This window comes from Periplaneta americana, chromosome 7, assembly GCF_040183065.1.
Source record: "Periplaneta americana isolate PAMFEO1 chromosome 7, P.americana_PAMFEO1_priV1, whole genome shotgun sequence".
NCBI lineage: Eukaryota > Metazoa > Arthropoda > Insecta > Blattodea > Blattidae > Periplaneta > Periplaneta americana.
In genome coordinates this window covers 60354458-60367928 of record NC_091123.1, presented here as the reverse complement: position 1 = coordinate 60367928, position 13471 = coordinate 60354458, and the positions used below count along the sequence as shown (strand labels likewise).

The window sequence follows — 13471 nt, the reverse complement described above, 5'->3', positions numbered from 1 at the left end:
GATGATTACACCTTTCGGTCGTGTATATAAATTAATCTTATAGTACGATAGATCAGTGTTTTAGTGTGTCAAATTTTTTCGTCTTGTTCGGTTTATCAGTCGTTACCAATGTTGCAATACACCGTGTAAGCAATGTGCCGAATCTCCAAGCGTGGATATATACCTACCTTGTACACAATATTTTAAACAATTATATTTTGATTAGATTATTCGCACAATTTTAGTTAAATAAACACGGTTCTACAAATTACCAAAATTGAAGTAATTTATACAAAACATTCATGCGCTCTACACTTCTTGAATTATGTGTTGCTAATATACTTTTATTGTTTTATATTAGGATATAACATAATTTTCTTGCATTTAACTTATATGATGAACTGTATATTGCGAATATTTTTCTCTGTTGGGTTGATAATATATCTATTTTTTCGCTATCTTTTGGATAGGATACATGGAAGTTGAATTGCTAATAACGTAACTTTTACTCACAATTAATTTGTATGCAGATGATATATTACTAAAATATTATATTATTACCGGCGCTGTTTATTATTTTTGTTCGTATTAATAAATTAATTAGTTTCATTATATTAAGAAACTTTTGTTAACTAGATTATTCTTAATTTTTAACGTTTTGTTTTGTTTTCAGGGTCTTATCAACATGGCCAATTTAAATTCACCTGAATGTCAAACAGCTTTCAGATTACTATCAACACAAAGATTTTAGAAGGATATTTGCCTAAATATACTTAACATTATCGCTTTCACCATATGTTAATCTCCAAAGCACCAAGATGGAATATTTTAAGTAAGCGAGATATATATGTATATATAAGTTATACTTAAATGCTCAGAATCTGACATTTGATTTGATCAATAATTACACTAAATTTATTTACAAAATGTTTTCAGCGGTGTTGGATTCCTGTGCAAATGTTTCCTGCGCACCATGTTTGTCATATTAAACAATATGTATTGCATCCCAACATACGTAGTGTGGATGGTGATGATTTTTCCGCTCAAGAGGTATCACCCTGATTTGTATTGGAAAATAGAAGGCCATTTCTTTCATTGGTTGCTAGCAATGGTCAGCATGTGGAGCTGGTCAGCAGGTTATGACAGTAAGTTCGAATTATTTAAAATTTCAATTTGTGTTCTTTATTCATACAGTGAGGAAACTGCCAGTTAATTTTGGGATACCTTCTTGCATGAATGTTGTACACAATTTAATTAAGAATGTCAGCGTCGAAAAAAAATAATATATATACATTAGGTAGGCTACTTTACATTTATCCATCTAAAATACAAAATATTAATGCGATTTAATTAAACAATGGAAATATTAATAAAAATGACTTCATAAGCATATTAATATATGTCTTTCCAAGATAAGTGACTGAAAATTTCAATTTTAATACCGCTACTGTATCTACGATATTGTTTCTAACAATATGAGACTTATTGTTTACAGTAACATTTCCTCTGCTGTGTGAGATAGATCAAAAGATTCTGAAATTTGTACACAGTCTAATTTATACTCTGATTTAGTGTTATACTTTTAATGTAAGACATGTGGCGGACTTTAAACATAGTTCATGGAATAATAAAAATATTTAATCAGAGACTGACTCTGTATCTTTCTCGATATCAGAAAGGTCTAAATTATAGAGAAATGTATTGTAGATTGGACTTTACCTTACTTCCTCCTGTGGAAGAATGGAACTTTTGAACATATGTTACGCCACTGATTTAATACTGCCATTATTGAAAACATGGTACTCGTATAATAAAATTCTCGATCTTGAGTCAAAGTTGTAGAAGTACGAGGAACATAATACGATAGATTGTAATACATATAAAAGGAAGAATAGGATGCGATTTGTAATCTGAAAGCAGGTATACGCTTAGCAAACGGACAGTGCATGAATGAGGGAATGACGTGTGTGAATATTCGCGTTCGATTATCCGCAGTAATGTCGAAGATCTACTGTAATTGAACCGGAATATTGAGAAACTCCATGTCTAGAAAACTAAACTTTTCAAGAGATACAAAAAACATCTCAGGTTCTAGATTTGTGCTCGAAAATGAATGTTGATGGGAGTAGCCTATGTGGAGTTTCTCTTCATATACAGGGGCGTATTTTGCGGGCTACCGGGGCTACCGGCGGTAGCCCAAGGAAATTACAAAAGAAAAAGTTTATAATATAACATAATGTAATAATTTTGTATTATTAGTTTTACCATAGTAATTAAAATTAAAGTAATTGTTAGATATATTTTGTGTAATAATAGGGTCAGCGGTAGCCCAAGCCCTTTAACCAGTATACGCCACTGCTTCATAATATCATGAGTCTACATGTTTAGAATACGAAATCATATATAACTCAATTTCGTAAAAAAAATGGACATGTGGGATTTCTCAATATTGTGATTCAATTATTGCAAGTGCTGCTGTTCTTATTTTAGTCAGTTTAACGAAGGGAAGTTGAGAAATAGAATATGATGTTTGCAGAAGCCATTATTTGAAATCCGCGGTTGGCATAGAGACAGCGACTTTCTTTTAATGACTTACATCAAATTGTATCGTGACAGTTCTCGTCTAATATAAATTCTAAATTGTAGAGAAATATAGACTTTAAGTTCCCTTACATTCCCCTGTGGAGGAAAGTAATTTTTAAACATATGTCATGCCAATGATTTAATCGTATAATTATTACATAAATGGTACCTACTATTTGAATAATCCTCTTTCTTGTAGTCAACACAGTAGAAATGCGAGAAAAGGTGTTGTTGATATTCGACATTCATCCAATGAAAGGCTTACACTAAATCTATTTACGAAATGTTTTCAGCGATGTTGGATTCCTGTGCAAATCACAACAATGAATATCGAATATCAGCAACATATTTCGAAATGTTACTATGCAAAACTTTGCAAGAAAGACGCAAAATTTCGAGAAACAGTACCTGTTCATGAAAGACAAGCAATCACGATTCTATTTTTGTCAACAGTGTATTCGTACACAACTTTGATATATTTATTCATCGTGTCTAAACAGTTGCTTTCAGGAATCGTACCAATTGTTTTTCTTGGAGTGGATTTGCTCAGTAGAAATATCGGTATCATATGGGAACCATGCTGTTTCGTTTACGCCATCACTTCCCATTTCTGTTTTCTTAATCTGTTTCTGTATATCCCATAAAGATGTCAATAATTAATCAATTACTTATATCTGTTTCCCCTACAATAAACAGCAAATATGTATTCTTTGGAAAACTATAGATAAAATAAACATAGGCCTAATTTGCAATTTTTGCAAAAGGTGTGCGACTAATAATAATAATAATAATAATAATAATAATAATAATAATAATAATAATAATTTTTCCCGATAGTTTCATAAGCATGTTTTGTCACATTATTTTGATAACCTGGATGCTTAGAATTCCACAAAATGACATGCTTTCTGTGTACTTTGATTAGATTAGTAATAACTTATTTTGTCCACTTTAATCTGAACATTTTAACAGCCAGGCAAAAGATATTTGTTGCTCTGATGCTTGCTGCTCACACCGAACTATGATTGAGGGAAAATGTCCATCCATAACAAATGTGAATTCTCTTAGGCATACCAGAAAACGGCGGATCACTGCCTAATGTGAACCGAATGATTGGTTCCCATTTGTTGCGTCATCCACATCAATGAATTGAGTCAGCAAACGCATAATTGCCCTTTGATCAGTCATTGCTCCTTCACGAAATGTATACCTGTCTTGAAAGAAGGGGTTGACCCTTCTCCTGTGGAAGGTATTCCCTATCCTCTCCTTATACACTACCTAGACCTAGGTACTTATTTTAGCCAAATATGATAATTTTCCCTTGTCTTACATTGCGTTTTCTTATAAACTAATTTGTAATTATGTGATGCAGGCATAATTATATTATTTTTTTACAACATATGAATAGTCTTTTCTGATATTTAAATTCTTAAGTTTTTGCATAGTTATGTGTGTCTGGTCAGTATTATGCATTGATGGCAGGGAGAGAGGGGGTTCTGCATTTTTATCAATATTTTTATTTAAGAATTTATTTAGATTTCTTCTTGATTTTAAGAATTTTATATATGTACCTAATGCTTAGAGATAGTAGTAATGGTCAGCACGTCTGATCGTGAAACGAGCTGGCCCGGGTTCGAATCCTGGTTGGAGTTTCTTCCGGGGTTTTCCCTTAACCAATTGAAGCACAATTGTTATGTAACTTTCGGCATTGGACCACGGACTCATTTCGCAATAATTAATTCACAAATCATCATCATCATCATCATCATCATCATCATCATCCATACCATAGCCCGGGCTCAGTTCACACTGCAGCGTGCTCTACTTGTACAAGAGCATGGCCGTTTGGCTACCCAATTTTAACAGAATAGGCGTGATAAGCACAATAAGTCTCAAGCTGCAGTGCAAGCCTTCAGGCCCCTCCTCCGTACAAGAGAAAAAAATGCTTAGAGATTAACAATGAAGTCATTATCTTTCGCGTTGCTTAATATTAAAGAAATTTAAATACAGTTTTGATGCTAGGCAGAGAGATACAGTACACCATCACCCATTCTGGGAAACTAAATCGCACAATAGAGTACTTACGTACCTTTTCATTGTTATTGATTGGAAAAGAATACATTATCACTGATAAGAGACTTGTTATGTCTGCCTCCAATAAGGACAAATTTGTGTTTGAAGCATTAAACAATTTGATGTATACTAATTTTGAGAAGTAATTGACAAATTACTGTAAATTTATTTAGGAGGCCATTACTTGCTTACAGTCATCTGATGATTCGTTTGTTTTTAAAATTCAATTAATAAGCCTATTTGTTGAAATTATTTCAATTATACAGTAAGATGGAAGGAAGAATATTTCATTAATTCACGTAAGTTATAGCTAGATCTGGTCATTACAAGCAAATTTTATCAAATGTTTTTGATATGACAAATATATATTGTAGGTACTTTAGAAAAAATTATATGCAGCATGTAGCATTGCTGCAGAGCATAAATGACAGTGCATACTCCTTCATTTTTCTGACTTGAAAAGGCTGCGTGGGTGTAGTTCTACCTGAGGCACTCTGGTTGCAGTATTTCTGGCTTTCTACACCTACGTTACTACAGTTGAGTGAAATTTACAATTCCTATTTAGATAGTTACTTTTTATGACTAAATTACCACTAAAATATGGTCACAAATAACTTACTCTATACTACTTTATGAAAAACAATATCTATTTTTTAACGGTTTTATGGAATCCATAATGAACATTTCAGACACAAAATGTAGTCTTTCTTTTTCTAAAACAGTTTGTAAAGGAACGAAATGTTGTTATACTGTTTTATTCGTCATACTTCTCTGAATGATATCAGAGAAGAAATGCAATATGTTTTCTGATACTTTATAGGATCTTTGTTTTCTTTTAGAATTTTTCTCGCATGTAAATAAAATATTTAATCAACATAAGACACTGCGAGTTCCTTTCTGTTTGTATTAAGTGATTTCATTAGTGTAATTTGTAAGAATGCTGCCAATTTTAATCCATACCCAGATTTGTAGGCTTGTTATTTTGTAACTGTATGGTATAGAAATTACTATTGAAGGTTTAATTATTCTTATTAAGTTTTGTGATTCTTTATTGGTATGGATTCTCATTATTTTATTTCTTCGTTTCTTAGTTGTAGAATTAGGAGATGATATCAGAACATGTCTGGAGGATCAAACACTAGTCATAGCTAATCATCAATCAACGGCAGATGTTCCATTGTTAATGGCAACATTCAATACAAAGAAAAATGTCCTGCCAAATCTCATGTGGATAATGGATAGAATCTTCAAGTACACGAACTTTGGAATAGTTTCCATACTTCACGAAGATTTTTTTATCGTTTCGGTGAGTGAAACTCAAAAATTTTAGTGTTAGAATTGATTTAAGTGTGTTTCATAATGTTTTCTTTTTAATTTAGTATTGTACTACTTTTCTCTGTAGTGTTTTTATGATATAAATTAATTCGAAATTAGTTATTTATGTTGTCTGTCTGTTGTGTAATTATTAGTCATCACTGTGGCATAGTTTATCAGTGGCAAAGTTGGGGCAGTGACCTGATGTACATTTATAGCGTATAAATGTCATTGATTTTGTCTAGACTTTAATCTTTAACTTTGCCAAGAAATCTTTTCGCTGTGACGTGCAGAAATTGTTTACTTGCTGATATCACAATCTTAGCATTAAATCAACTTCTTTCTTTCTTCATAACATTAATTTTAATATTTTGATAGTATTTTTTAACAGTTTTAAGCCTTTATTCTCACGTTATTATTAACATACGTAGTTAGTATCTGAAAAGTTAATGTCAGAAGAGTAATATGTACAGCACATATTGAACATAACAAAATGAGTTCATGTATCTTCGAGGAAGTTAAAAAAAATATACAAAGTTCTTTTTTTGCTTATCATATGTTCATTGTGTTACCGCATTCTCTAAAAAAATTATCACAAGCATTGGTATATTGAGAAAGATGCAATGGGAATTCAAATAATTTACCTCCACGTGCTATATCAGGAAGTGATGATTTTTTTAGATAATAAATTTAAACTTATCTCTACAGACGTAATACAAAGAGATAAGAACAAAGTGCAAGTAATTTATAAGCCTTCAGAGTATTTAAATACTTCTATTCATATATGGCTACACACAAAAAATTTGTTGTGGACTATGATTGAGCTCAAAGGTGCAGTAACAGGATATTATTGTATAGTGTGTCCCAAAAACTACGTCGCTGAAAAAAGAAACTCGATTTAATGTGGAAAGAGATATAATATTATAAAACGAAATTGTATTACGAAGTTGAAAATGTTTATCAGTATTATCAAGTTTGTTCTTAGTAGACCAACTTTACCAATCACCGAGAAAATTATGACTGCTTTGTTTTTCTGAGTAAAGTGACTTTTGATACGCAGTGTAATATAGTCAATGGCATCTCAATTTTGCGAATGAAGTTGGGAGCACGTGGTAGCATTGCAGTTGAGACATTGCATTACAAGCCAGAAAGTCGTGGGTTTATTTCCCAATGAAGTCATGAATTTTTTACCACTGATCTACCATAATCCTTTCGGCTGTATCATGGTCCTAGGATTCATTCAGCCTCTAACAGAAGTGAGTACAAAGGGACTTAGGACAAAGGTGGCCAGCATATAAAACTGACATCCATGCTGCTACTCATTCCTGATTGTCTCATAAAGTGGGAATCTTAACATCCTGCTACCCTAAGGGTCTTTTGGGGCCTGTAATGAAATAGCTTAGCTTCAAGTTACCAATTGCTTCTCTATATTCAGAACTATGTCACTGTTGCGGCAGATATAAATATGTTCATTTTTAAGTATCTTAATTAAAAAAAAAATAGCAGAAACTTAATAACACAATCTGGGTTTATTCAAGAAGTAAACATTTTACAAAAGGATTACAATATTCTATCTATTTCAGAAAAATTAACACCGTGATCCCCACTTGAATCAATGGTATACAATATAATCTTGAACTTTTGGAAAATATGAAGAAAAAGAACGTAAATACAAAAATAATAAAATTACTAGCGTTAGAAACTATAAATGCATTATATCCAAAATCAGAGTGCTTACACATTTACAAAAATCTCTGAAACAAAATAATACTGCTGGAGCAAGCAACTGCAATCTTTTTCGCCTTTACGTTACACTAGGAGAACACAACACACTATGATAGTGAATAAAAATATATTAATACTGGTCTACAACAATATTATGTACAGAATAAATTCATTTTTCAAAGTAACCATATTTTATGATTGAAAATCTGCAGTTCAGGCTATTGTTTCGTTAACATCAGAAAACAAGAGCTTGAGAGAAATCTATATCGATATTTTTTCTACAAAAACAGACAAAAATATTTGGTTTACAGTGAATACCTTCTCACTGGATTAGAAGGAAATGAAAATGGAGACTTTCTGGCAAAGAAAGAATCACAATCCAACAAAGATTTCGTAATATTCAGCAAAATCATTAATAAAGAAAATTAAATAGTAATAAAACAATTAGTGGAAATAAATCTTTGTGCAAATTTTTAAATAATAGAAATTTTATTTCTAATTTTCCAAGAACAAGAACAGCAGTGGTTATCTTCAGAGTAGTAACTGGGCATGACTTTTTGGCAGCATATCTATTCATAATTTGAATTTGTACATTACCGAAATGTGTTGTCTGGAGATAAGATTCAACTATGAACTTGTACCACATATTAAACATCAAAGCTACCAGTATTTCAGATGAAGTGTTAATAGCATCACAGACGTTTACTAGCATATTGGAAAAGAATTTGAGAAATTCAATTCATATTCTAAGCATTTAAGTAATTAAAAAAAATAAAATTGTGACCTCATCACCCATTTTATTTCTTAGCACGAGGAACTTCTGTTTACCACTACTCTACCAAGGTCTTAGTTTCCAGCTTTTCTTTATGTACTATTTTTTGTTTTGTTTTTTTTTTTCGAAGTGCCATGTTTTCTATTTAATTGTTTTAATCAAATAAAACCATTGCTGCACTTGAAATATATGAAATACGAAACCAACCTTCGGACCACAGATTGGAAACCACTCGTGGTCAATTTTAAAATGTTATCAGTTCGCATTACGTGCTGTATATTCATGGAGTCATATCAGCGCTATTGTACGAGATAGTATAACTAGTGATCGACCAATAGTGTCTACTCTTTTTCTTACGTAATCATATCCCTTTTGCTTAGTGTACAATGTTGAGTATCTTGCTGTGCTATCATATATTACTCATGAAGTTACTATTGCGTAACCAGCTAGACCGAAGGTTACGGCAGATTGAAGTTGGTGTTTTTATAGCTGTATAGAAATGTGTATCTTTACTATATTAAATAAAGGATTTCGTACATTTTATATTTATTAAACGGAAGTTTACCGACAGAACTTCGTGCTTACATTTTCTAGAGACCTTGACCTGTACAATCATCTGCCCACACGGGCAGTTTTCTGAATTACTGTAAAGTGATTGCCCCCACAAGGCCACCTACTTGTTTCTGCTAGCACATCTGTAATTTCACCACTTCGTTATGTACCTCTTGTACCATTCTCAGAGAAACTTGAAACCTTCTACAGTAACGAATATCTTGATACAATAACTGCATTGCATGTAATCATGTGTGATTTTTTTTTTGGTAATAAGATAATTATTTGAAGGTCGTCGTTGTTATGGTTATGGTTGACATTGGATCCTTAGTTTGCAGGTTCAAACCCAGACGAGTACGATTTTTAAGAATAAAAGAAAATCTTGACATGACTTCCGTCTGAAGTGAAGGGAATTTCGTATAGTTTTTTTTGGGCCAATAAAAAATCCCAGTCTCTAAATACTTCAGAAAAAATTACTGGCGTCATTTTCTCGCGCAAATTTCTTAAGAGTGCGTAGACAGATGTCTGTACAAACCTGCGAGACTGCAGCAGTTTTTGATAATTGAATCCGAAAATTGAATTATTGCGTAGGTTCTTAAAATATGCAAGAAACTGTGAACTGTGTTAACAGTTAAGTATCTAGGGGTGTACAAAAAAAAATTCACTAGGGTGACGTACATAAGAGGCTTACTTCACAAATATAATCTAAAGTAATGATCGTTTGTAAGCTCTGTGTGAAGTTTGTTTTAATGTATTACAGACTTGTCACGTTTTAATGTTTTAAAGTTAGGTTTTGAACAATTTTCAGGGTAAAGACAAACGTGATGAATCTCTGCAAGCTCTAGTTAAACATCTGCGTGACTCATACATTCCCCGCAGACGTAAGTGGATGGTTCTCTTTCCAGAAGGAGGATTTCTTAGAAAGCGCAGGGAAACTAGCCAGAGGTTTGTAACTAATTCGTATGCAATGAGTTATTTTTTAATGTTACATGGAATTTTTAGCCTCCTGCTACAAATAGTATATAGTTCTGAACTTAGATCTTTTATACTCTTACCTCACAAATATTGTATTAACTTATTTGCACTGAATTATCCACTTGCACACCAGAGATAGTTAAAATAACGGTTTCAGTCTATGAAAGTGTTTGATTATCCTGTTAATAGATAATATTCATCAGTATTCCCGCATAATCGTTGTATTGCGTTAATGTGAGCATTATTTCATATCCTTACTGCTTGACCTTGAAAGTAATATATATGTACACAGTTAATCACCTGCTGTAGTGACTGGAAGAAACAACTGCAGTGATGTAACAATGTGTACCTTAAATATTACCTCAACCTTGTCATGCAAACACTTTCACTCTGTTAATTTGTTAGTACACTAAGCCTCTGTCCGTCATAATATATACGCACGCCATTCAGGTAATTAAAATTACAATTCTTATACGATAATGTATTTCGGTTTTTTCATAAGCTTTTTTGTGGCACTTAGGTTTATTTGTTGTAAGCAAAATAATTTCTGGTTACCAGATAAACAATAAGAAGTACATTTAATTCATTTCCATTAACTTGTTTTGTATGTTAAATTTGTACAAAGAAAAGTGAAAGCTGTAATATTTTTTGCACAGGTTTGCACTGAAGAACAATTTACCAGTATTACAACATGTGTCTTTGCCAAGAGTTGGTGCCCTTCAAACTATTGTGGACACTGTTGGTCCAGACAAAAGTAGCAATCCTGGGGGTAACAACAACACTGATCCAGCACATAATTTAGATGGTATGATTTGTATTTTTACTTAATTGTAATATAGAGTAATAATACAAACGTTTATACAAATAACAGGATTTTATTAACTAGAAATACATAATGGTAATTGTATTGTCATGTAATGTGATATTGTTACTTTTAGGAATGGGTGTATATCCTACCCACGTGAACTGGGTGCTCGACATCACAATAGCATATCCTGAAGGCAAGCCTCTTGATCTGGGGGCAATTGTCACTGGCTACAGAAAACCCTGCAAAACTTTCCTCTTCTATAGGCTTTTCCCTTGCAGAGACGTAAGTTTATTTTTTGAAGTTAATTTCTTACATTTCTATTGATTACTTAGCTACCTCAGGATTGAAATATTATGACTTCAAACGTAACCTTGAGCAATTGATTCAATCAATTGATGTCATAAAATTTACTTTCATGTGTAGATGGTTCCTCTCAGTATCATAGTTTCTGTCCGTGATTACAGACACTCAAATGTACTGTATATGTAGATAACATGTAACTGATTAATACCTGAAGTCCACACCTGTGGAGTAACGGTCAGCGCGTCTGGCTGCGAAATCAGGTGGCTCGGGTTCGATTCCCGGTCGGGGCAAGTTACTTGGTTGAGGTTTTTTCCGGGGTTTTCCCTCAACCCAATATGAGCAAATGCTGGGTAACTTTCGGTGCTGGACCCCGGACTCATTTCACCGGCATTATCACCATCACATTCAGACGTTAAATAACCTTAGATGTTGATAAAGCGTCGTAAAATAACCTACTAAAATAAAAAAAAAATTAATACCTGGACATGTACAAAGAAGATTCTGTTCTATGTGGGACGTTGTTTTTAGGGTTAACGTGGGAGTCTGTTACTGATTGAATTAGATTTTTGTGGGAAGTTTCTAAATAGTCTTTCGAAAAAGTATTTTCGGTATAATACTTCGTAAATGAAAAGTAAATATCTTGTACCTTTTCATATTCGAGAAACATTGACTGTGAGAGAGTTATTCCTTACATTAAATGTAAATCCACCAATTAAAAGAAAATACGCAAACTGAACTTTTGTTTTGCTCTTTTAAGTGGTAGTGCACTCTTGTAATTCAATTAGTACGCTTGTCGCAGGAAAGTGCTAGTCATAAATAGTTGTACTTTTAAAAATGTTTAACAATGCCTGAATTTCTAAAATAATTTCACAATTTAGTGTCAGATCACAGAATTCATGCTGTATATAAAAATTACTTTTCTGTACTTACATAATACCTTTCTCAAGTTTTCATTTAATGATCAAATGTTTTCCATAAGCCTATGTGAGAAAATGTGTACTTATTCTTTTTGCAAAAAATCTAAAGCTATCATCATTAGATGTCAGCAAGGCATATAGGGGCATGGAAATAGAACTCCATACTGTGATGCCCTAAGTATTAGAATGAAGTGGTGTGGTCAATACCAAGATGCAATCACCTTTTCACCTCGGGGAAGACCTGGTACACAGTTTAATGTGAGACTGAATTTACCCCCAGGCCATTCTGGAAGTTTGGCAATGAGAAAACCCCATCCTGGATTTGAACCTGAGGCTTTCTAGTCCATAGTTAGCTGTTTTACTAACTGAGCTACTACATAGTTACTTTGAATACTGAAGTACTTCAGAAAAATTGCTTCTATTTTGGGCAATAGTTTTATCAAAAGGGAATGAAAAAAAGCTGAATTATTATTATTATTATTATTACAGTGTTGAAAAGGTTTTTCATGATTCCTATACTATATCCGCTTAGAGAACGACTCTGACAGTTGTGTGTGGCATTGTCAATATGCACTGGTCGAAGCTACGGAACTGCTCGGCTCGTGCGGCGGGACAGTCGAAAATGTTTCGTTTACTATTACCACCACCCACCGCCTGGACGCCTGGCAACTGACCACGTTGTTCTGTTCCGAGAGACATGGCAATGCCAAGCCGTTACCATGGAGATGTTTACAAATCTCTGTAAGGGGATAGGCCAGCTCAAGGTGATTCATCTCTCTAGCTTCCTCTCTCTCTTCCACACAAGAACTGTCAGAGTCGTTCTCTAAGCAGATAGTATAGTATTTATTAGGCCTACCATTAACTATTTTTTGTAATAACTTCATTAACCAAAATTTTTTTAATTAACACAATATCTTGATGCGAAAAATGAACACAATGTTTATTGGAATTTATCCAAGTTTATGGATGGATAATCTCAAAGCATACAGAAAGTGACTGACAATCTGCTTCTAGGGCAAATGGCTTTGTTGCCAATCATCCAGAATTAGACAACAACAATCTGCTTCTATGACAAATGACTTTATTGTCAATCATCCTGCATTAGACAACATTCTGCTTCTATGACAACTTTTCTAATATAGATTCACACTTGTAGGTTAAAGCAAATAATGATGAAACATGCATTGAAATTTTGTGCTATTTGGAAAATTATATATTTTTTTTGTTCAAAAACAGCAATATCATTAACATTGCTTAAATTCTTTTGAGCCATGATTGTCATAGATTTTAAATTATAAGCTAGCTTGATCTATTTTAGGGAATATTGTTTTACTTATATGTATTTATGAGGGTGTTAAAATGTAATTGGAAAATTATCTGAACATTTCCACCTGTATAATTTCGTATTTTCGAAAGCAATCTTATTTCGCTTAACTATGCCATCTGAATTTTTTCATTCATTAATGTTTG

General features: G+C 32.9%; 1 protein-coding gene across 4 annotated transcripts in view; it reads left to right on the top strand.

The window, feature by feature from the left end:
• Window positions 1-13471, top strand: part of LOC138703150 (acyl-CoA:lysophosphatidylglycerol acyltransferase 1-like) — a 30946-nt gene that overhangs the window by 257 nt on the left and 17218 nt on the right. For 2 of the 4 annotated variants that reach the window (XM_069830797.1, XM_069830799.1), the window contains exons 2-7: window positions 653-811; window positions 916-1124; window positions 5727-5941; window positions 9807-9943; window positions 10630-10778; window positions 10912-11063. In XM_069830797.1, the coding sequence (XP_069686898.1) occupies window positions 798-811; window positions 916-1124; window positions 5727-5941; window positions 9807-9943; window positions 10630-10778; window positions 10912-11063 (876 nt within the window). In that variant the 5' untranslated portion in view covers window positions 653-797. Of the gene's footprint in view, window positions 1-17; window positions 171-652; window positions 812-915; window positions 1125-5726; window positions 5942-9806; window positions 9944-10629; window positions 10779-10911; window positions 11064-13471 lie in introns of those variants that run through there. The other 2 variants (XM_069830798.1, XM_069830800.1) reach the window with 2 other exon arrangements.